This window comes from Macaca thibetana, chromosome 6, assembly GCF_024542745.1.
Source record: "Macaca thibetana thibetana isolate TM-01 chromosome 6, ASM2454274v1, whole genome shotgun sequence".
NCBI classification, from domain to species: Eukaryota; Metazoa; Chordata; class Mammalia; order Primates; family Cercopithecidae; genus Macaca; species Macaca thibetana.
Window position 1 is genome coordinate 85,950,094 of NC_065583.1, and position 25,331 is coordinate 85,975,424.

General features: G+C 37.2%; 2 protein-coding genes across 4 annotated transcripts in view; one reads left to right on the forward strand and one right to left on the reverse strand.

The window, feature by feature from the left end:
• ARSK (arylsulfatase family member K) overlaps positions 1 to 6,965 on the reverse strand; it is a 48,947-nt gene extending 41,982 nt beyond the window's left edge. Inside the window, exons 1-2 of one of the 2 annotated variants that reach the window (XM_050794306.1) lie at positions 6,635 to 6,706; positions 200 to 471 (exon numbers count right to left, since the gene is read on the reverse strand). Coding sequence is in view for 1 of the 2 variants with exons in the window: in XM_050794305.1 (XP_050650262.1) it covers positions 6,635 to 6,760 (126 nt within the window). In the remaining variant the exon portion in view is untranslated. Of the gene's footprint in view, positions 1 to 199; positions 472 to 6,634 lie in introns of both variants that reach the window. The other variant, XM_050794305.1, reaches the window with a different exon arrangement.
• Positions 6,966 to 7,015: 50 nt separating this feature from the next.
• SKIC3 (SKI3 subunit of superkiller complex) overlaps positions 7,016 to 25,331 on the forward strand; it is a 91,301-nt gene continuing 72,985 nt past the window's right edge. Inside the window, exons 1-8 of one of the 2 annotated variants that reach the window (XM_050794272.1) lie at positions 7,016 to 7,103; positions 11,426 to 11,497; positions 13,661 to 13,814; positions 15,225 to 15,315; positions 19,372 to 19,515; positions 20,804 to 20,895; positions 21,326 to 21,401; positions 21,881 to 22,021. In XM_050794272.1, coding sequence (XP_050650229.1) covers positions 15,226 to 15,315; positions 19,372 to 19,515; positions 20,804 to 20,895; positions 21,326 to 21,401; positions 21,881 to 22,021 — 543 coding nt within the window. In that variant the 5' untranslated portion in view covers positions 7,016 to 7,103; positions 11,426 to 11,497; positions 13,661 to 13,814; position 15,225. Of the gene's footprint in view, positions 7,104 to 7,144; positions 9,555 to 11,425; positions 11,498 to 13,660; positions 13,815 to 15,224; positions 15,316 to 19,371; positions 19,516 to 20,803; positions 20,896 to 21,325; positions 21,402 to 21,880; positions 22,022 to 25,331 lie in introns of those variants that run through there. The other variant, XM_050794273.1, reaches the window with a different exon arrangement.

Here is a 25,331-nt window from a genome sequence, read left to right on the forward strand (position 1 = left end):
CTCCTCTCCCCTGCCACTCCCGAAACCTCACCAAAACTAAAACTGATACAGGTGCAGTGGCAGGGAATAGAGGTAGAAGTAGGAGTGGGGATGCAGAAGATGCCTATGTCCTTTAGGACCCAGGCAGAGATGCTTGTTTTCTATTATTTATTTATTTAATTTTTAAAATTTTATTTATTTTTTTGAGTCAGAGACTCACCCTGTCGCCAAGGCTGGAGTCCAGTGGCACAATCTCGGCTCACTGCAACCTCTGACACCTGGGTTCAAGCGATTTTCCTGCCTCAGCCTCCTGAGTAGCTGGGATTACAGGTGCCCACCACCATGCCTGGCTAATTTTTGTATTCTTAGTAGAGACGGGGTTTCACCATGTTGCCAGGCTGGTCTTGAACTTCTGACCTCAGGTGATCTGCTCATCTTGGCTTCCCAAAGTGCCGGGATTACAGGTGTGAGCCGCCGTACCTGGCATGTTTTCTATTTTTAAAAAAATGGGATTATTAAGGTATAATTCACACATTAAACAACTCATCCATTTAAAGTGTACAATTCAATGATTTTTAGTATATTCAGAAAGCTGTGCAACCGTTACCATAGTCAATTTTTAGAATGTTCTCATCATCACCAAAAGACATTCTGCACTCTTTAGCCATTACTCTCTATTTGCCTGAAGCCTAGACAACCACTAATCTACTTTCTGGCTCTATATATTTGCTTTCTCTGGACATTTCATATGAATGGAATCACACACTACGTGGTCCTTTGTGACTAGCTTCTTTCACTTAGCATAATCTTTTCAGGTTTCATCTACATTGTAGCACGTACCATATTTTTTTATCATTGAATAATATTACCAAATTTTATTTATCCATTTATCAATTAATGGGCATTTGGGTTGTTTATACTTTTTGGCCATTATGTATACTGAACATTTATAATGCTATGAACATTCATGTACAAGTTTTTGTGTAGACTCATATTTTCATTTCCCTTGGATATACACCTAGGAGTAAAACTGCTGGATTATACGGCAACTCTATGGTTAACCATTTGAGAAACTGCCAAACTGTTTTCCAATGGTTGCATGATCTTACCAGCAGTGTATGGGTTGTAATTCCTCCACATTGTTGCCAACTCTAGTTATCGTCTTTTCCATTATAACCATCCCAGTGGGTGTAACTGGTGTCTCACTGTGGTTTTGATTTACATTTCCCTAATGATTAACGATGTTGAGCATCTTTTCATGTACTTATTGGTCATCTGCATATCTTCTATGAAGAAATGTCTATTAAGATCTTTTGGCCGGGTATGGTGGCAGCTCATGCCTGTAATGCCAGCACTTTGGGAGGCCTAGGCGGGTGTGTCTTGAGGTCAGGAGATTGAGAACATCCTGGCTAACATGGTGAAACCCCGTCTCTACTAAAAATACAAAAAAAAAAAAAAAAAAAAAGATCTGGGTGTGGTGGCATGCGCCTGTAGTCCCAGCTACTCGGGAGGCTGAGGCAGGAGAATGGCTTGAACCCAGGAGATGGAAGTTGCAGTGAGCTGAGATCATGCCAATGCACTCTGGCCTGGGTGACAGAGTGAGACTCCGTCAAAAAAAAAAAAAAAAAAAAAGAAAATCTTTTGCCCATCTTTTAATTGCCTAATCCATAATCACGAAGACTTACACCTATGTTGTAAGAGTTTTGTAGTTTTACTACAATTTGTAATTTGTTTAATCAATCATTTAAAGTTTTTTTTTTTTTTTGTATATGGTGCAAGGCAGGGTCCAACTTCTTTCATATTTTTTTTTTTTCCCAGCACCATTTGTTTAAAAGATCATTCTTTCCCTATTAAATGGTCTTGGCACCCTTGTTGAAAAATCAATTTACTATAAACATGAAGTTTATTTCTGGACTTTAGATTCTATTCCATTGATCTGTATGTCATCTATCCTTAAGGCAATTACATACTACATTGATTGGTGTAGTTATGATGTAAGCTTTAAAATTGGGAGGTGTCTTTCAACTTTGTTCTTTTTATTTCAAGATTTATTTTTGGCTATTCTGGGTCCCTTGAATTTCCATATGAATTTTAGGATGGGTTTTTCCATCTCTGCAAAAAAAAAAAGTTCTAGGGATTTTGACAGGCATTGAATTGAACCTGTATATCAATTTGGTGAGTACTGCTATATTAACAATATCAAATCTGATCCATGAAAAGGGGATGTCTGTTCATTTATTTAAATGTTCTTTTATTTCTTTCAACAATGTTTTGTAGTTTTCAGAGTATAAGAACTACATTTCTTTGATTAGATTTATTTTAAGTATTTCATCCATTCTGATGTTACTTTAAATGGAACTGTTTTCTTAATTTGACTGTAAGTGTATTAATCAATTAAGTGTATAAAATATAATTTATTTTTGTACACTGATCTTGTATACAGCCTTACTAATTTATTAGTTCAATAGTTTTGTAGTGGATCTTTAGAATCCTATATACAAGATTATTGCAAGTATAGATACTTTTACTTCTTCCTTTCCAATATGAATGCTTTTTATTTAATCTTTTTTTCTAATTCTGTGGCTAGAACCCCCAGTACAATGCTGTATAGCAGTGGTGAGAACACACATCCTTGTCTTCTTTCTGATCTTAGTCAGAAAACTGATTTTTTTTTTTCTTTTAACCATTCAGTGTAAAGTTCTGGCTTTTTTTTGTAGATGCCTTTTAGTTCCCTTCTATTTCTAGCCAGTTGAATGCATAAGGATTGTTAAATCTTGTCAAATGCTTTTTCTGCATCTATTGAGATGGTCACATGGGTTTTGTCCTTTATTCAGTCAATATGATGTATTACATTAATTGATTTTCAGATAGTAAACTCACTGTACATTTTGGAGATAAATCCCACTTGGTAATGAATAATCCTTCTTATATACTAATGAATTTGGTTTCCTAGTACATTTGTCCCTTGGTATCTGTAGGGGATTGTTTCCAATACCTCCCTAGGATACTAAATCTTTGTGAGCTCAAGTCCCACAGTCAGTCCTGAGGAACCCATGGATAGGAAAAGTCAAGTTCTGTGAGTTCCACATCCCATAAATACCATATATTTTTATCTGAGGTTGGTGGAATCTGCAGATTCAGAACCTGTGAATATGGAGGGCCAAATCCATTTTGTTGAGGATCTTTGCTCTTATATTCCTAAGGGATACTGGTCTGTGGGTTTCTTTCGTTGTGATGTATGCCTGGCTTTGGAATCAGGCAAAAACTGTTTTTTTGTTTGTTTGTTTTTTTGAGATGGAGTCTTGCTCTGTTGCCCAGGCTGGAGTGCAATGGCAAGTCTCGGCTCACTGCACCTCTGTCTCCTGGGTTCAAGCAATTCTCCCTGCCTCAGCCTCCCGAGTAACTGGGATTACAGATGCCTGCCACACCTGGCTAATTTTTGTATTTTTAGTAGAGACGGGGTTTCACCATGTTGCCCAGGCTGGTCTCGAACTCCTGATCTCAGGTGATCCACCCACCTCGGTCTCCCAAAGTGCTGGGATTACAGGTGTGAGCCACTGCGCCTGGTCAAACTGGTCTTATAGTTTGGAAGTGTTCTCTCCTAATTTTTGGAAGAGGAGATGAAGAATTAATATTAATTATTCTTTAAGTATTTGGTAGAATTTATCAGTGAAACTGTTTGGGTCTGTGCTTTTCTTTGTTGGTAGTTTTAAAATTACCAGTTTACTCTCTTTACTTCTTATAAGTCTATTCAGATTGCCTATTTCTTCTTGAGTCAGTTTCAGTAGTTTCTGCCTTCCTAGCAATTTGTCCATTTCATTTAAGTTATCTAATTTGATGATATACAGTTGTTATATGTAAGTATTCCCTTGTAATTCTTTTATTTCTTAAGGTAATGTATCCATTCTCTTTCATGATTTTAGTAATCTAGCTCTTTTGTCTTTTTTCTTGTTTAGCATAGCTACTGTTTGTCAATTTTGCTGATTTTGTCTAAGAACCAATTTTTTGTCTCATTGATTTTCTCTACTATTTTTCCATCCTCTGTTTCCTTAATTTCTGCTCTAATCCTTATTATTTCCTCCATTCTGCTTGCTTTGCAGAAGCTTGTTTGATCTTCTCAGCTTGTCTCTCCTGGTATGGAACCTCTGTCCTACCTCAGAGCTAGGGCCAGGGCAATGAGGGTCCTAGTATTCTCAAGCTTCCGCACCTGGCATAAAGCCTCTGTCCTGTAAGTGGGGGCTGACTGAAGTAAGGGAGCCCTCAACTTCTCAGCTGCATTCATTAGGAATTTAACCTCTCCAACTTGCATTAGGAGAAGATGAGAAATCCTCACAGCCTGTCCCTTCTAGTGAGATATGATAACCAGTCATTGGGAGCTGTGGGGAGGAGTCCTATCTTCTTGGCCACACCCACGTGAGTGAAACCTCTGTCAAAGCCATAGTTCACTGCCACAGACTCTTCTTGCCGTTCTTACCAAGTTTTAGTGGATTTTCTTGAATAAATGTTTCTTCATTTGGTGTATGCCCTTAGGACAATTTCCAGACACTTTAAATGTTTCAAATATTTAATAGTTTTTATGTATAAAGTGTTTTCATTTGTTTTGCTTGTTTTCTTGGGAGTCGGTCTGCAAAGCTCTTGCGTTGTTATCCTGAATGTAAAACAAATGTGCTATCTTCTTCCTACAATTATTATCAGCTGAACTGCTCTATCTTAGCCTGTAGAGTTTTAGAAATGATAAATCAGTGTCAAGAATCTAACAGCATACCAAACTGGTATAATCATAGACAGAGGAATTATTTTAAGTTTAAAGACCAATCTTTTTACTATATAGTTGAATACACCTAAAACAAAAACTTCAAAGAAACTGTAAGCTCCACTCAGGACTAGCATTATTTCCAGTAATATTACTGTCTTATTTTTCAAACACATTGATATATACATATTATATGTTTGGAAAAAGCAAATAAGTAATTGTATTAATGTGTTTAGACCAAAATATTTGGCATAAGACAAAAAAGATATAAGTATAAAAATTAAAGAATGAACTCATAAATTTGAAGGGAAAGTATCAGTATAATCTCACAATTTATTTTTCTCTTTCTAAAATATATGTACTTTCTAGATTTGTCCACTGGAAAGGTCTAGATGCAATGAAAACCCTAACACTCAGATTGTGGTCTCTAAATACAAGATGGGGCAGGAAATACGCATTGTGGACACTGAACTCTGTTAAAGCAAGCTGTCAAATACTAATGGGGATGGGTCAAAAGGACTCAGAACCACCTGAAGGGGCTTCCACTGGCCAAAGATAGGACACTTTGAATACTAACAAGTATGTGAATGCCAAAAATGTAAGCAAATATAGAAAAATCTATGCATTCATACTATACTAAAGAAGTAACAAACCTAAATATCTCAGTCATCTTTAGAAGTTTCTGGGATGTTGTGATCCACATCCGAATTCCCTTTTAGGAATGAACAATTGCCTCTGCTGAAGACAGCTGCTTTGCCCAACATCATGCCCCATTCTAGGAGCAGCCCACAATCAGTGGCCATCCAACATGCAGGTAGAAAGGTCTGTTCCCCTCACTCCAACTGGAAAGCAGCTCTGAAGCACCATATTAGTTTTGAGAACTGTCATAATAAGATAGCAACAAAATTCAGCTTCTCCTCTGCACAATCCTGCTTCCTTCATTTGTCTTTGATTACAAGATCACTCTGTAATAAAATGCCATCTAGTCAATTTCCAGTACCGCCCATTCTCTAAGTTTAAATCACAAAGATAACTTTAATATTTTCAAAAAATCTCATGGGCACATCCAGACTATGCAATTTTAATCCTCACAGGTTAATCTATGAGAAAGGGAATACAACATATGATTGCAAACACTCTTTAGTGCCAGATATGCTTAACACCAACCTCTGTGTGACCACAGTAACACCGAGTGATAATAAACTAATATTACAATTAATAACCAAACAATTGTCTAAGCAGCACTTTTTAAAACATGTATCATCCTAAAAGCTTCGGTAAGGTTGACAGTAGCACCTTTGGCTTGGGAAAGTTTCAGAAACTGTTTAAGTTTGGGATTCGGCCACATTACCAACACACACACACACGCAAAATTTTTCTGGAATACGGGGGAGTGAATCAAGTTATACCAACGACTCCATTTGAATCAGCACTAACAGGATTATCACAAACCTGGATAATAAAAATAAACTTTCTTCACTTCTCACCCAAACATGAATTCCTGCAAACCTGAGGTGAACTGGGAAATGACTTTTGGAAAGCTAACACGCTTTTATGGAGATGCAGAATGTTATTTTACCACACAATTAAACCAAACCGGGGTATGGACTGAAAGTTCATTAGTAGTGGTAAAATAATTTAGCGAATCGAGGTCAGTATTAAAAAAAAAAAAATCTGCAAAGATGTTTTCAGTATTTCACTATTGTTTTACATGCCTGCATAGGTATGTGGTGTGCTTGTGAGTACACGGGGCCTCACATAAAATGTATTTCTTTCTTTGCATCGGGGTGAAAGGTGTTTGAAAATGTCTCAGGTTCTGCTACCCAAAGCTTGCAGCACAGGCGGCGGCGGGGAGGTCTCCGGTCCCTAGCGGGGGCCCCTCCCCTGCCTCGCGGTACTTACAAAGGAGTCGCTTACGACCAGCACCACGTTGGGCACTTTGGCTGCTCCCCGCCTCTGCTCCCCTGCTCCGGGGGCCTGTACCGCTAGCGCCGAGACTGCGACCAGCGACACCCACAGCAGTAGCATCGCTGGTAGCGGTTTTGAGAGCCTGTCGCCGGGCCAGCCGCCTCCCTCTGGCGTTCTCTCCCTGGCAGAGCAGGGTAGGGACAGCGAACAACTCCCAGAGCTTGCAGTTTGGTTTCTTGATAGTAACGTCGGGCTTCACCCGCAGAACTACAACTCCCATCAGGCTGAGAGCGCGCACATGCGCAACAGAGAAATCCCCGCTTTTACCCACATTAAGGCTTTTTAATCAAATACCGAGCAAATCAGAACCCAGCCACTTCCAGTCACGTGAATGATGCCTGGGAAAGGCGCATGCGCTCTCATTGCAGACTCGGCATTTGTAGAAGAGGAGCATCTGTCCCAGGTGGGTTCGGATCTCTGTCGCTTTTGCACAAGGGATCATAAAGGCGATTGAAATGGTACTTAGCGAAAGAAAGGATCGGGGCCGGGGCTGTTCGTTTTGGGCCGCGCAAGCGTGACTGAGTATTCGGCGAGAGCGTGAACTGGGCGGCGATGAGGTGGCGGCGCGGCTGTCACTTAAGTTCAATAGGGCGGTTCCTTGTGGGGCCTCTGGGTGGACCGCCTCAGGTGCGCCGTGAATACCTTAGAGCCCCTCGAATACCTTCCCAGAGAAATCTCTAGTCTGTCTCATCTTATAGCTTCTCTTACCCTGTGCAGTCAGGATTTACTGTGCTCTCATGGGACGAGGAGCGGGGCCTAGTAAGAAGTTTCAGGCTGTAGGCGGGGGAAAGCATAGCTGTTCCTTGCCTTCAGAGAGCAAAGGAGACAAGGGAAACTGGAGGGGGAAATGGGCTCTGCGACGTATTCAGTTAGTTGGCGTAGGTTCAGAATATCATTGTTTTGCTGCAGAATAAAAACCGGTCTCTTTTGACTGTTGAATTCCTTTGGAGAGTTCTGGAAGAAGATTTCTGTCCCAAAGCCAAATTCCAATTTCAGTATCTAGTTTCGAGTATATAATTTGCACATCACACTAGTAGTTTTAATATTCTGATAGTAAAAAGAGGAGTTGTACTACTTACTTAACATAATTCAACTGAATGCTAGTATCTGGCAGGTTTTTTTTTTGCATAAGATAATTGTAATAAGGAACAGATTTATTTAATACTCACATGACACTTAGGTGCTGAGCGTTACACTAAGCATTTACTGAGCATCTACTGCATGCCAGGTACTTTTATATGGAATATTTTCCATGATCCTCACTTTCACCATATTGCAGATAGGAAAACAGGCTTAGAGAGGTTAAATGACTGACCTGAGTTTACACAGGGAGCCAGTCAGAGCACGACTGAAAATTGAAGAGTCTGTGCCGTAACTCACTAAATGCTCTGTCTGCAGTTAATTACAAAATTTCTTGCCAGTCTACTGAGTTTATCTGTTAGTGTAGCAGAATTGTTACTCAAGCAGCGTGATAAAGATCTGCGGGTCACGCAAAAACGTAAACAGTGTTGGGCGCGGTGGCTCACGCCTGTAATCCCAGCACTTTGGAAGGCCGAGACGGACGGATCACCTAAGGTCAGGAGTTTGAGACCAGCCTGGCCAACATGGTGAAACCCCGTCTTCACGAAAAATACACAAAATAGCGGGCGTGGTGGCGGGCGCCTGTAATCCCAGCTACTCGGGAGGCTGAGGCAGGAGAATCGCTTGAACCCAGAAGGCGGAGGTTGCAGTGAGCCGAGATCACACCAATGCACTCCAGCCTGGGCAACAAGAGCAAAACTCTGTCTCAAAAAAAAAAAAAAAAAAAAAAAAGAACCTAAACAATAGTCTCGGTTTACACGAGGTTAGACTTCAGGGAAGCAAAACCTAGCATACATGAAATAATAATACAGCGTGGAACGTGATACAAGTGGACTCCCTCATAAACACAAATTTGTTTCGAATTTATTTGGAATGTAGGATGTATTTTCTACCATGGTGACAATATTGACTGACATTTGAATTCATAAAAGTTATATTTAACTTTGTGTCTGATTCCATAAACTGTACTTACTCTCTACAGCCTTGTTTCCACAGGATATGTACTCTGATGACAGAATTACAAGAATACATCTTTTTCTTCTTTCTCCCCTTGGCAGTGTCAATAGGAGCAGGTGCTGCAGTGATTTGGAGCAAGACAGATATTTTAGAGCCTTAGAGACATTGTGCTGGAAGAATCTAAGAGGCTTCTAGTCCTACTTCCCATCTGACATTCAGTTTATCCTAAATCATTCCTGCTGAGTGGATTGTTCAGCCTGTGCTTTTTCATCTCCAGCGATGGGAAGCACTTCCACTAAACGCCTCATTCCACATTTAAATAGGTCTCATTAAAAGTTCCTATTTTAAGTTGAAGTTAATCTTCCTCTATTTTTAACCATTCATTAGTTCATTTTTCTTCACTTTTACATGGATAATCTCTCCCTTTCAACAGTCCTTCCCCTCACTTCCTCTCCACCATTTATTTTTTTCCTAGTCCCCAGTTTTTTCAGCTAGTTCTCATAATTTCAGGTTCCCTCATTGTTTTGATTACTCTTTTGTGAACATATAACATTTTTGCTAATCAGTAACTATGCTATCAGAAAAGGTACTCAGGAGAATGTAACCATTTGCCTCACTGCCTACTTCCCTCCCACCGTTTTTCACTTCTGCATGCTCTCCCCTAGAATACTGAGTTGCCAAAGCCCTCTTTGGAAAGTGCGGGTCACAGATGCTTCTGTGGGCTTGTTTTTCCCCAGGAGCGTCCTCAAAGTGTGACTCGATAAACCTCTACTGATTGAGACACTTCCCTCAGTCACTCAGTTTTTTGTTAACACTGGTAAGCTTTGGAAGCTGGAAGATCATTAGCTCTTTATTGAATATGTATTATTCAGTAAGTGTTGGGTATTTAAGAAGCTCTGAAAATATAAGACCTACATCTAGGAATTTATTGAATTGGGAGACAGGTTATGTCTATATAAGATAATAAAAATAATATTTGTTAAGTTGTAGTTAAGTAGCTCAGTTAATAAGTGGTTTGGAGGAGGAAGTGATCCCTGTTGTAGGCTGTACTCTAGTATTCATGTAGTGTAGTAACTAATTTGAAGAGGATACTCATGTTTGATGATAGCTGTCTTTTGAGGAATACAGATGCTTCTTGACTTATGATGGGGTTACACCATGATAAACCCATTTTAACTTGAAAATATTGTAAGTCAAAATGCATTTAATATCCTGATAAGCACATCCTAAAGTCAAAAAATTGTAAGTTCAGCCATTTGTAAGTCAGGGGCCATTTGTATAGGTAAGAAGTTTACTTCTTGAGAGAGCAAGGAAGAAGGAGGTTGCAGAGAGGGTTGGGGATTTTGAATGTGTAGAGAAAATTAGTAACTGAGTTATCACACTAGTTGTTTTAGGAATGGCAAGTAGTGAAGTTGATTGAGAGACTAACAGTAGATAGGACATTATTAGTATAGATTATGTCCAAGTACTCCATCTATGTTTATGTAAGGTAAGTGATGCAATTCTTACTTTACCAGTGAGGAAATGGGCTTTGAGTAATGAAGTCAGGTACCCAAGGCCTAATGGCTTTGATCCTAGATCTATTTGATTTCCTAAGCTCACTCTCAACTAGGGTAAGCCTTGGTGGGTGGATATGACAGAGTAACGGGGCTGACAGGATCTAGGGTATTTTGTAAGAACAGAGCTGAAGTGACTGAGTGATAAATTAAAACTAGATTGGATGAGGAGGGCAGCCAAGTGTTACCAGGGCTAAAGAAGCCAGTGAAATAGTCAAGTTGGTACTTTTTTTTCTTTTTTAACTATTATCTTACTTTCCTAAACATTGTTTGGATTACTATACTTTCTTTTCTTACCAGTAAGACTTTTTACTGTTGAACTTATACTTCTATTTAGGTAGATCACTAATGAGTGTTTTGGTTAGGGAAACTTTTCATTCGTTGTTCATCCCTACCTGCCTCGCCTAAACATTGTTTACTTCCTAGTTCTGAAGTAGCATGTTTTTTTCACTTTATTCAGCTTTTCAAAACCACCTCCATTCTCTCCAGGGACCATTCTAGATTATTTTTTGTTTGACAGAAGCCACTTCAGGGATGCTATCAAAATATTCTTAGAACTTGTAGATGTGTAGTTAGTTGTGTTACTATTTTTAATGACTATTTAAATGCATTATTAACATTAAAAATTTTTCTCTGTTTTCATTAGATTACGAACTAATATAATTGTATTATACTCCTTATGTTCCTTAGAACAAAGTTCTATTCTAATATAATTAGGCTGCAAATTGGGTGTAAATAAGTACCCTTAGTTGTCTGTAGATGTCCTTGATTCAAAGCAAAAATGGCACAGAAATAGTAGATATTCTTTTTTGGCTCCATTTTTTATATTGACATCAGTGTCAAAATGATTCTGAAATGATTTTTCAGAATCCTTCTGATCTCTTATAGAGGTTTCCTTTTATCATCTGAGACCCTGGGAATATAGTTTAGACCAATTTAGAAATTTGGAGATTAAGATTAGTGTCTCTCTGGGAAAGAATACAAGTACTAAAAATCGTACATAATTATTTCTCATGTTTTAAATTATGAATTATGAAAATTGAATCTGATGCTTTAAAAAGTTTAGAAGGTTTTGGGTTGTGGGTGTCATCTTTTTATATGACTGTCTCATACTTGTTTTTATTTAATTTAGATGGAAAATGGGTAAGGAACAATCTGAAATTCAATTCGGGAAGAATATAGAGGTAGTAATAATAGGTAAAAGGTAAGTGTCTAGAATGCTAAATAATAAATTGGAATCTATTTTTACTTCATGATTTTTTTACTCATTCCTTTCAGAAGAAAGATTTAATGGCATAGGTTTTTTTTTTTAATGTCAGACTATGGGTCATCACAAAACACCTTTTGTTATTAGATTTAAAGGTATCATTTTTTTTCCTTTCTGTAATTAGCTTCCATTATCATTATCATTACTATTTATTGTTATTGTTGTTTTAGCTTTGTGGAATCTTTATATGAGCATATTGGAATATTATTTAAGGTTTCATAGCCTCAACTGGGGACAGTAGGACATATCAGTTCACTTACATATATATGTTGTCTTTGAGGAATATCATTGCCTTTATGGCATGACTGTCACTTTCTAACTCTTTTTAAGTGCCATTGTTGCCACTTTTTATGCTTGATTTATGTCGGATAAAAATATTTTGGGTTGGCCTGGCGCGGTGGGTCACGCCTGTAATCCCAGCACTTTGTGAGGCCGAGGCGGGCGGATCACAAGGTCAGGAAATCGAGACCACGGTAAAACCTTGTCTCTACTAAAAATACAAAAAATTAGCTGGGCGCGGTGGCGGGCGCCTGTAGTCCCAGCTACTCTGGAGGCTGAGGCAGGAGAATGGCGTAAACCCGGGAGGCGGAGCTTGCCGTGAGCCAGATCGCGCCACTGCACTCCAGCCTGGGGGACAGAGCGAGACTCCCATCTCAAAAATATATATATATATTTTGGGTTGGTAATAGAAAAAATTGAGTGAAAACGTACAAAATGAATACTCTTGTTTAAAAAAAGTCAGTTGAGATTGAGAAGAAAAGTGGGAGGAGAGGTATAAGAGGGAAGAATTAATAGGGAGTTGTGTTGTGGAAGAATGTTAAAGACATCTCCCTCTCTTGCAAGAGAGCTAGGTGTTTCTTTGAAATGTTAGAAATCCTTACAATCAAGGGAAATATCCAAAATAGAGGAGTATGGGGTTACGTGGAATCATTTTGGGTAGTAGGTTTTTACCCTTGGAAGGAAAATGGGTTTAAGTGGTACCTAGTAGGTGGTTGGATCTCAATAAGGGTTTGTTTAGAAAATTGGTGAATGGACCTTTCCCTTCCACCCCACCCCCTCAAAAAAAGAAGGAAGTAGCTTTTAGGGTTGAAAAGGGGCAGATTATTTTGTCTTTTTAGAAATTAACCTTCTGAATCTTACATACATACATATATGTGTGTATGCATGAGTGAGAGAGGACCTCAGTGCTAGCGTATTATGTTAAATGTTGCATCAAATGAAGAAGGAATTGGAAGAGAAGAATAGAGGATTCCATTGTAGCATGAAGAATTGTAATTACATATGGAGACACACAGATACTGAAGGATATTTAATATTAGAATTGATTACCAAGAGAAAAATGGTATTTGTTTCTATATAGTGGTCTTTAAAAACAATCTACTTACAAATTCCTAATGGCTTCCTATTTGCTGCTGTATTTTAGTTCATACTTGTCTTTTTGACTTTCAGGATCTGTAATCTGAGGTTCTGTTTGACCTATCCAACCTAATTTTCTTCTCTTCTTTAATAAGTCCCTTCTGATCCATTCAGCATGGCTTTCTCACTGTTTCCTATACTTGCCACAACTCATTCCCACTTCTCTCACTTTGCTAATGCATTTGCCTCTGAGTAGAGCAATTTTCCTTCTTCCCTCCATTCTTAAGTCTTGTCTTCTTCTATTAATAGTAGCTGTTAATAACATCACGCCACACACCTTTCCTCATCTAAATTCCTATTGCACTTCCACTCATTACCCTTAGTTTAGCATTTGATTACTGAATGACTTATATGTCTTAAGTCTTTCTCTTGATTTAGATTATATTCTTTATGTATTTTTTATATCATGCATAGCAAATAGCTTGGGGGCTGCATGTAGTTTAGTAGTGGTTGGTTCTACCTTGTTTGTATACGTGCCCTCTTGAATGTTGGGTGATAGAAGAGATGGTGAACTTCCTCCTTATGTAATGGTTGTGGTCTTCTGTTTGTTTTTAATTTGAGACTGTTTTTGTTCCTTTTCAACTTGGACATCTTTTGATTTTTTTACTTGAGTATCTCTTTTTGTCTCTTTTTATTGGTCTAGATCAGTTGTCATCATCCTTGATGTTATTTTCTTCTTTTTAGTCTGCAGGGTTTTTTTTAACCAAAGGAAACTGGTTTGAGAAAATTGTGAAATCAGCATTGAAATTTGTTACCTACTCCAATCAAGATTTGCAAACTACAAAAAAAGTTCTGAAGGTTTCACCTGTAAATATATACCAAGATAATTTCAGATAAGGTAGTAGTTTCTAAATCAAGAACATATGAAATATGGTGCTTTAAATTATATAATTATTGTAACTCGGCAAAAAAGTTACTTATCTGCCTATTTAGGAAATCTGGTTCTAGCTGTAGATAAATTGATTTTATGGTATCTTAATTTTTCTATTATTTTGAATCCTAACATTTTTTAAGTCAAAAAGATTAAAAAATATATATCTAACTTCTCAAGCTTCTTTGGTCTCATACTTCTGTGTTAGCTTCTTCTTTGGATATAAAGGACTGTCAGTTTACCATGTCAGTGATTCATCTTTTTGGTATATTTTACTCCCTTGAGCATCTGAAACCTATAAATACTTAATATTTACCCCAGCTTTGTTTTACCTTTCTATGAGATTAGAGGAACTGACAGAAAATACAAATGTTTCTTTTTTTCAACATTGAATTATGATTGAATTAGACTTGTTTACAGGTAAGCCAGAATAAGTTGTGAAATCTTAAAATATGCTAGTTTATTTAAAATTAATATATCTTAAGATTAAATGAAGAAATTATCTACTAATTAAAATATCTTCTTATGACTGAAATTAATGTACAACTCTTTTGCATTATCCATTGCTTCCATTCAAGTTTAAACATTGTTTTTCTTTAGAGAAAGTATGGGTAATAATCCTACAGTAATCCTTATTGTGAAGAAAGTTAATATCCTGATTTATGTTTCACAGAAACTAGCATTAAAACAATGCTTTCTTAAACTTTCCTATCACAGTCACTGAAATTATTTGTGTTGGTGTTTGATCTGTGACTTGGGCTTATTCTACTGGATCTTACTTTGTATAGAGTGGGAGAGTTGGATTGAGATTGGTATGTATTTTGAGTTCTGATCAACAAGATCGTTTGTATTTTAGCCAAAATATATGGAGAATGGATGTAAATAAAATATAACTCAATTTCAACACTTATTAATTGATCATCTGTAATTTGTAAGATACTAGGTTCTATGGATGCGGCAGTGAAAAAAAAATTCTTGCCTGCATAGAACTTACATTCTTGTGGGGGTTGGGACCCAGAAAATAAATAGGATAAATAAGTAGAATATATAGTATATTAAATGTGACAAATGCTTTCAAGAAAAATAAAGCAATGAAAGGGGTTCAGGAAATACTGGGTTGTTGAGAGTAGGGGGATGGCAAGATTAAAATGTTAAAATAGCATGTAGAGGGAGGGTTTCATTGAGGAAATAAAGACATTTGAGTACAAATCTGAAGAGGTTAAGGAATAAACTGTGTATATGCTAGAGGGAAGACTGTTCCAGATAGAAGGAGTCTTTTCTCTTTCCAGGTTCCCTTTCCAGATGACTAAGTTTGTTGGAACCTTTACGGGCGGGTAGGTATTACTGTAGATTCACTCAGGCTTTCTGCCTTGACAGAATGTCCAGCAAGGAAGTGAAGACTGCTCTAAAAAGTGCTAGAGATGCAATCAGAAACAAAGAATACAAAGAAGCTTTGAAACACTGTAAGGTAACCAGTATTTTTTTCTTCCACAATAAAAGTATGTTACCCATTTATAAACATTGTTGATTTGTAATATGTGAATTATTTACTGTCCAAACAACAAAAGGGGTAAGGCCATTTAGTAGAACCATTAGAATGGTTAGACATTTAGCTTCCAATTAGCAGGATAAACTACCTTTGCCAAACTTAATTTTCTCTGCATTGGTAACTTACCAAAACCAAGTTCTGAAAACCTGAATATCCCATAAATGTCTTTTGATGGTTGTATCATGGAATGCTACTGTATCTTAAAGTTTTCATTTTTTAATGGCATGTTAGTGTTCTTTTTCTATTTGGTTTGTGGATGAGAGAATCAAGATTATAAAGCTTATTTTTATGTTGATGGAAATGTTTCCATTCAGAGGGAGAAATTGGACGCAGAGGAGAGACAGAGGGTAGTGGTAGGAGTAAAGTCATCAGTAGGTGAGCGACACACTGGGATCCAGAGCTTGAGGGAGCCCTTTAATCCTTCTTCCATCTTAGCAGGAGAGAAGATAGGTGCCCATCATACAGTGTTGGGCTTGTAGATTTGGCGATGGGAAAAGCTTTCTTCTCGAATGGCTTCTATTTTCTTGGCGAAGTATAAGATGAGACTGGGAGAAGACTTGGTTAGGAGGTTTGAGATAAAAGAAGGTATGAAATAGGTTCTTTCTTTTTTTTTTCATGGTGGGAAAACAAACATGCTAGTAAGGACTGGAAAGATTAGTAGGCCCTAGTGATTGCCCATTTGAAGTTTCGAGCTATTAAAGTGAAATTAATGAACTCCGCTGTAGTTTTCTCTCTTCGTATTCAGCTTCCCAGGTTTGGAGATGGGCATGATGGGGTTCAAGTGTGGATGGAGAGAAAGATGAGAGGAAAGACATGCAAAGGAGTTGAGGTTGTGATGACAAGGGATTGATGACAGTGGTGAGTCCTGGAGTCTAAGCTGGGTAAGGAGGAATGAGAAATGAGAAGTGGGCTGATAGGCAATGGAAAAAGGGGTTAGGATAGAAAATATTAGAGAAATCAAAGGTTAAAGATTTGTTACCATGGATCCACTACAGTGATTGACCTGGGACGGTAGGAGAGGAGCAGATGAGTACCGTGCTGGGAATTCAGATTTTGGATGGGTGAGTAGCGTGGAGGTCATGTAACTGAGAGGCCAGAGTGTTCAATGGGACATCAACATGAAGGTTAGAATGAATACAGGCACTGAGGTGGAAAAGAAGGATACAGAATTTTCACTGAAGGAAAGGGGAGTTAGGAAGTTGGTAGACTGTAGCAACAAGAAGGCTGTTTTTAGTAGTATAGTTGGATGGCCTGAGCTTCAAAGGCAGTGGGGTTGCTGAAGGAGGAAGGAGCAGAAGAGGACTGTAGGTGACAGTGCGAGCGAGGAGAAGCCGCTTCTCATCTCCTAGGCCTGTGGCATGTGAGCTGTAAAAGAAGTCAGCTGCAATCTGTAGGATCTATAGGGGAATTAGCCATGTTTTCATTGAGGCAGAACTTGGTGTGGTTAAAAGAAAGGTTAAAAATATGGAGGGAACTTGGCTGATCCAGATTGGGAGTTTCAGAGGGCACAATGAAGAATTTAGGAGAGTGGTAGGGAGGGAATTGGGCAAGACTGGGGGGTATACATGGCAATATGAGGATGAGTCTAAGGAGTAAACAGATAAAGGATACCCTTGTGAGGTTTAGGTTTCTGGTGGTGACTGATGGAGCCTAGCAGGGATGCAAGGCCATGATAGTATTCATCTTGATTTAGAAGAAGGTAGGCCGTGTGTTCCAAGTGGGGACAGGTTGTGGATGGAGTACAAGAAGGGAAGAAGGACTGTTTCCTTCAGCACTAGGTTTATCTAATTGATGCACGTTTCAGTTATTATATACAGCACCACCATAGTTGTCTTCTTTCTGTAGGCTTTCTGCAAAATTCAGATACGAATTACACCAAATAGTTAATAATTTATACTAGAGAGACCCAATTAGAAAATGCAGATGGATAGCTGATCAGTTCTAAATGCCTGATTACTAATGTGCAGTAACCCAGAATATTGGTTGAGACTGAATGCATTTTTGAGTAAAGGAATGTTGCATTTGCTGTGGGTTTGTCTGATCGTCACCTTGTCTGCCTTTGGCTCTTTATCACATGATATGAGTGTCTCTTCAGGGAAGCCTTCTCCAGTTTGTGCAGAGTTCCGTACTTTTTTCTCTGTGTTCTTTCAGAGTCTCATACCTGCTTTCACCACATTGTTGATAATTTTTTTTTTTTCTGAGACGGAGTCTCACTCTGTGGCCGAGGCTGGATGGAGTGCAGTGGCGCGATCTCGGCTCACTGCAAGCTCCGCCTCCCGGGTTCACGCCTCAGCCTCCCGACTAGCTGGGACTGCAGGCGCCCAACACCACACCTGGCAAATTTTTTATATTTTTAGTGGAGACTGGGTTTCACCGTGTTAGCCAGGATGGTTTCCATCTCCTGACCTGGTGATCCGCCCACCTCGGCCTCCTGAAGTGCTGGGATTACAGGCGTGAGCCACTGCGCCCAGCCGATAATTATTTTCTTAAACATCCATTTCAGATTCTGAAAAGAATCTGGTCATGAGGCAGATAGTCGGTATTTAACTAACTGCTGGTTGACTATTGCATTTTGTTCAGCAGTTAAGTGCCAGCCATTGTAGCTGGTGTTGGGAACATAAGCATTAATAAGGCGCCAGTGTTTAGAGCTTAACTTTGGTAGTTGCATCATTGTTGTGGTTTGTTAGGAGGCAGCATTATTATGTTGAAGTCAAAATAAATAGAGACACGAATATTTAAATTGAATTTTATTTTGGGAAGCAAGAATTGCAATTTCGGGCATATGCACACAGGCTAAGTGGTCTTTTGTATGTCTGAAGAACAAAGAGAAGGTTGGCCATTTTATTGGAAAGAAAAATGTTGTGTATTATTTTGAAAGAAAGCTCACTGGTACTAGAGAAGCTTTTGGGAGCTGGCAGGCTCTGATTGGTGAGTGACGGTGGTAGGTAAAACTAGACTTAGAGTCATGGCAGCTACCGGGGAAAACTAATCTTAGGGTTACAGCAGGCCCTCTCAGCAGCTGGGCTTTTGGAAAATTTAAATCTTGGAGCAGGTGCTATGAGGCCTGAGTGCCTTTTTCCCCGGTGTTCCCTTTACTCTGACTTAGTCAGGTGACAAGAATGACCCAATTTGTGTAATCAGTGTGTTCACAAATAGAATGGAGCTTGTACTGCATATTAGGGACAGATTATTAGAAGTGTTATGTGGATGCACTCAAGTCAAATAATATGACTAGCTTAACTCATGGAAATATTCTTATTTTCTCTAGAATAATGTAAAACCTTAAGAAGTTAATTTCATTTCAGCTACCGGTTTTGTTTTTCTTTCCCTAGAATATACTTAACTAACTGCTTCAAGCTATTTTATTTTACCTTAGCAAGTAGTTATTTCTGAAAGCAATTATCTCTACATATAATTTTTATTCCAGGTGGCATGTGTTGTTTAAACATTCATTGCCACTATTTATTTTGAACATATTTGGTATGGTCACATCGGGGTGAATCTACTTTCCTAGTCTATAACCGAGAAAAATCCATGTGTCTAATATGGGGAAACTATCATGGTGAAGGAAATGAAGTGAAATGAGATGGAGTATGATTAAGTGAAATGAGATGGAGAACAGTTTTGTGAGTTTGACTCGTAGCAGTATGGAGACAGGCAGGATGACTGAGTAGTTACTGTTCTTTTTATACCCAGTATTGTCAAAGAGCATGGGGAGGCATTTGGTGGAGGTGTCAGTATCACTTGGGCAGCTTTAAAAAAACCACCTGTTATTTCAAAGCCATTATGGTCACTCATACAGTCCAGCTCCTTCCCCTGAGGAAACTGAAACCAGATAGGTTAAATGGCATTCTGAAGTTTGCCCTGTTAGTGGTAGATACGGATTTCCTGACTCATAAGTAGACTTTCTGTTATTGTTAGTTCATTTGCTTCCAAAATTTACTGACTTGCTCTTTTATTATTTTTTTAAATCAGACAGTGTTAAAACAAGAGAAAAATAACTATAATGCCTGGGTTTTTATTGGTGTTGCTGCAGCAGAACTAGAACAACCTGATCAGGCCCAGAGTGCCTATAAGAAAGCTGCTGAATTAGAGCCAGATCAATTACTAGCTTGGCAGGTATGTAGAAAAAAATTTTTTTTCTGTATTATGGGAATGGATTTTTTTTTTTTTTACATTTTTCAAAATACAGGTTTCAACACTAAACTAAGCATTTAAACCTACATTTGCCCCATATAAGAAAAAATTTAAATTTATTGGTTTTCTAAACCTAAAAGTTAGTTTAGAAAAAAAGTGGTGCGAAGGATGTTGTTTAACACTATTTAACATCCTATCTAATAGATTATTTCAAATGTGAGCACTCAAATATAAATCTCTACTTTAGTTATATGTGCATATAAAAGACTTGTCCATAATATCATTCTTCATGCTTACCTGAGGAAAAAGAAATGTTTTTTTAATGTTTCCGAAAAATAAAATAATATAAAAATGTTTAATGTTTCTATCTTTGAATGCAAGTTAAATTCTTTTTTCTTACTTAGTGGCCTTAATGTTTTTACTTAGATTCTCCAACTTTTTCACATTTAATAACTTTGTTTGGTATCTCAGTCACACCTTTGAAACTGATGAATTCAATGTTGTAGGCCCTGGAGAGTATGAACCTGTTTGTCTTAGGTTCATGTGAATAAGAACTTGAGGATATCTGGTAACAAACTTAGAGAAATTGATGCTTTTATAGTGGACTGAGTGGTTTAGGATATCTGATCCTTCTTTAAAGCAAAAGTGACAATTTTCACAGACTACTTGATTTTTTTTTTTGTTTGATTATATCATATAAAAGTATTGTCACATAGATCTTAAAATTAAATCTTCTCACCTCCCCTCACCCTCTCCACCAATGGTAATGCTATTATGTAGCATGGTTATGCTAGTTAGCTTGATTATGGTTGTCATTTCACAGTGAATACATATATCAAAATATCAAGTTGTACACCTTAAAAATAAACAATTTTTACATGTCAATGATATTGCAATAAAACACTTTAAAACACATGCTGAAATTAAAAAAAAATAGTGTCTTATAGTAATCTTACATGGGAAGATTGCGAAATAGCCATTAAAAGTATTTATTATCGTGAAGCACTTCAAATCAATTTTCAAAAGAAAAGGGAATGGTATACCTCTTTATTCCTGTCACCAATACTCAACAATATCCACTTTACCTGTGCCCTCAGACCCCCAGTTATTATATTTAGAGGCAAATCCCAGACAGATCATTTCATTTGTAAATTATAATCTTTTTCATAAATAATCTTTATAGATTATCATATTATTTGGCAAAATAAATGAATGTGAGAACAGCAAATGTTTTAGGAAAAAGAATAATCATGAGTACTTCTTCTTTTAGGGGTTAGCAAACTTGTATGAGAAATATAATCACATAAATGCTAAGGATGACTTACCCGGTGTTTACCAAAAGCTCCTAGATCTTTATGAAAGGTAAGAAATGTATGAGGAAAGGCCAGTTTCTTTCAAAGCTTGAATTTTAATAAACTGATTAAAATTCATATAGAAGTATTCCAACATTTACTGGGAATTGGGAGGCTTTTTTCTTTCAAACATTTGTCACAGAATCTTTTGTGATTGAAGTAGAATCAAAACACTACTAGTAAGAGGACTGACTAATTTTGGAACTTTGATATTATTTTCAGTCAATGTAATAGAAGATAATATTTCTTAGACCTTTTCTTTTTTATGAGGAGCTCATTTTAGAAAATTTTACTGTAGTATGAAAGAAGATATGTTCTAATTTAAAATAGTACCTGAAATTATTATTGGAATACTTAAATTTTAGTGTTTTAAGTCCTTGGTTATTTTTATTAATCAGATTCAAAAATCCTTTTGTGTGTGTGTTTTGTTTTGTTCTAAGTGTTGACAAACAGAAGTGGTGTGATGTCTGCAAGAAACTTGTGGATCTATATTACCAAGAAAAGAAACACCTAGAGGTTGGTGAATGATTTTCTGACTTCTTTTAATAATAGATGGGCTGGGCGCGGTGACTCACACCTGTAATCCCAGCACTTTGGGAGGCTGAGGCAGGCAGATCACCTGAGGTCGGGAGTTCGAGACCAGTCAGACCAACATGGAGAAACCCTGTCTCTACTAAAAATACAAAATTAGCTGGGCATGGTGGTACATGCCTGTAATCCCAGCTACTCAGGAGGCTGAAGCAGGAGAATCGCTTCAACCCAGGAGGTGGAGGTTGTGGTAAGCCGAGATTGTGTCATTGCACTCCAGCCTGGGCAACAAGAGCGAAACTCCATCTCAAAAAAATAAAATAAAATAAAATAAAAATAGATGGGGTTCTATGCTTTTGCGATTTTTATATATTAACAGATAAAAATGTTTTTATTTGCAGATTTTACATGTTTATTGACATTTTTACATTTTGGACAAAATAATTTAAAATCTCCTTCTTTAATAGGTGGCTCGAACATGGCACAAGTTGATAAAAACACGGCAGGAAGAAGGTGCAGACAACCAAGAGCTTCATCAACTATGGAGAAAATTGACTCAGTTCCTGGCTGAAAGTACGGAGGACCAGAATAATGAAACTCAGCAAATGGTATTGACTCATTTATTCCATAAGTTTGTTCATGAAAATTGATCATTTAATTGAATTTAGAAAATAGAAACATAATTGATCATTGTCATTTTAATTTCTATTTCCCTAGTAATGTTGAGCATCTTTTCATGTGTTTATTTGCACCTGTGTATTTTCTTTGGTGAAGTGTGTGTTCACATCATTGCTCGTTTTTTACTGAGTTTATTTCTTTTTATGGAGTTTTTTTTTTATGTTTAATTTTCATAGGGTTTTGGGGCACAGGTGGTATTTGGTCATGAGTAAGTTCTTTAGTAGTGATTTGTGAGATTTTGGTGCACCTGTCACCCGAGTAGTGTACACTGAACCCAATTTATAGTCTTTTATTCCTCACCCTCACCCAAATTCCCGAAGTCCATTGTATTATTCTTATGCCTTTGTGTCTTCATAACTTAGAGTGAGAACATACAATGTTCTATTCATATGTTCACTTATGAGTGAGAACATATGATGTTTGGTTTTTCATTCCTGAGTTACTTCACTTAGAATAATATTCTCCAGTTCCATCCAGGTTGCTGCGAATGCCATTAATTCATTCCTTTTTATAGCTGAGTAGTATTTCATTGTGTGTGTGTGTGTGTGTGTGTGTGTGTGTCTGTGTGTGTGTGTATATATATATATATATATATCACAATTTCTTTATCCACTCGTTGATTGATGGGCATTTGGGCTAGTTCTATATTTTTGTAGTTGTGACTTGTACCGCTATCAACATGCATGTGCAAGTATCTTTTTGGTATAATGACTTCTTTTCCTCCAGGTAGATACCTAGTAGAGGGATTGCTGGATCAAATAGTAGTTCTACTTTTAGTTCTTTTTTTTTGAGGCAGAGTGTTACTGTCACCCAGGCTGGAGTGCAGTGGTACAATCTCGGCTCACTGCGACCTCTGCCTTCTAGGTTCAAACAATTCTCCTGCCTCAGGCTCACAAGTAGCTGGGATTACAGGCATGTGCCATGATGCCTGACTAATTTTTGTGTTTTTAGTAGAGATGGGGTTTCACCATGTTGGCCAGGCTGATCTCGAACTCCTGACCTCAAGTGACCTGCCCACTTCAGCCTCCCAAAATGTTGGGATTACAGGCATGAGCCACCGAACCTAGCCTACTTTTAGTTCTTTAAGGAGTCTCCACACTGTTTTCCGTAATGGTTGTACTAGTTTACACTCCCACCAGCAATGTAGAAGTGTTTCCTTTTTACCTCATCCACACCAACATCTATTTTTTTATTTTTTTGATTATGGCCATTCTTGCAGGAGTAAGGTGGTATCGCATTGTGGTTTTGATTTACATTTCCCTGATCGTTAGTGATGTTGAACATTTTTTCATATGTTTGTCAACTATTTGTGTATCTTCTTTTGAGAATTTTCTATTCATATCCTTAGCCAACTTTTTGATGGGATTGTTGTTTTTTTTCTTGCTAATTTGTTTAAGATCCTTATAGATTCTGGATATTAGTACATGAATTACCTTGGAAATAGGACATTCAATGATGATTCAATGGATGCTCAAAAAAAAAAAAAAGGATTGTATGTTAGACTAGGTGTTTTGTAAATGTATAATTTTAAATTCATAGAGGCTCTTCTAGATAAAGTCAGAATTATTGGCCTGAGTCTCATGCAGAGTCTGGATGGAGTGGAATTGGTGGTACTCATGGTATCAGAATTTCATTCCCTTGTGTTCATAAGAATCTGCAATACATCAGTAACTTAATCACTATAAAAAATAAACTGAAAATTGACTTTCACAACACTGCTTATGGTGTCTAAAAAGTAGTACCTTTAAAGGTGTGTTTCTTTACACTTCTGAACTAAGAGTACTGAATTACTTTGAGGTTTAACAATTCCACTGTTTAGAGTATTTATATTTAATATTTAGAGTATTTATGCCTAGAAAAAAAGTCTTTATGGTGCAGATTTTAAAGTAATTGAAAAGAATTTTTTGAAAGACTAAAAAAAAATTGGTTTTGAGCCACATTTGGAAAATATATCTATCATTCTCCTTTTTTTATTTGTAACTTTAAAAGTCAACTTAATTTCTTATTATAGTAAATAGCTACTTAATGTACACTTGTTAAACTGAGTGGAATTTTTAAATAAACAAATATAGGCCCTATATAGGATAGGAAGTTCATTTATTTGTATATGTGTTCATTTGTTCACTCATTAATTTGTTTATTCAGAAAATATTTATTGACTACCTATTATGTGTCAGGCAGTGTCCTAAGAGCTGGGGATAAAAATATGAGAATAAGATTTCTTTTTTGTGTGTGATAACATGATTTATCTGTGCATATATTCAGTTGTGGAAAAAAATTGAGCAGTGACAAAATTAGGTAGCTTAGCAGTTTCTCTTAAATTATATAATATCATAATATAACTTCATTATTTTCCTTAAAATAGTGTAGGTTACCAGAATATCAAACACATTCCAAAATAAGTAAAGTAACTTTTTGGATTGTCTATCCTACCCTCCTCCATGACAGAGAATTAATTGTACTTATGATTTTAAGAATTGATTTCTAACTGTTAACAACAGATAAAAGAATGGGGGGATTTATTGTTATCTTGAATACTGAGTATTTAGAAAAAAATGTATCACAGATTTTTCATTTGGAATAATTTTATTACTGTTTTAAAAAATCTTTTGTGCTAGGCTGTTTTGAGCTATGTTAACTTTATCAGGGCAGCAAATATTTACTTATTTGTATAGACTTTATACCATACTTTCCAAAGAAAATTTGAGATATTAAACTACATTGTGGCTTTTTGGTGTTAAGTCATGAGTATTCATTTTAAAATGCAGAATGTGTAGCCAACTGAGTGGTGTGAAGTGCTTTATACCACGTGCCTTGGATTCTAGTATTCTGTTCTTATTCAAGACATATTTAGAAGGCCTGTTGGCCATCAAAGTCAGTTAATATTGCATAAGAGAAGTGATGGAATGTTCTTCAGAGTCAGCTAATACTGCATAAGAGAAGTGGTTTCATTTCAGTTCAGTCATATCTCTGCTTTTCTTTTGCCAAAAGTGTCACCTAACTTTTTAACTATTTTTTAAAGGTTGAAGATTTGCTATCATTGAAGATATTTCAAAGAACGTGCTAGTGATTTCAGAAGAATTGTTTTAAAAATGATACGTGAGCAGTAGCAGCTATGCTAGCATATAAGACTATACTCTGGTTGACTACTTTGTAGGAGACAGCAGGCACTGGGAAGTGTGTTTTGTTAAATTAATGTTGTTAATGCATAGTTGTTACTTACCAGTTCAGTGCAGTTTG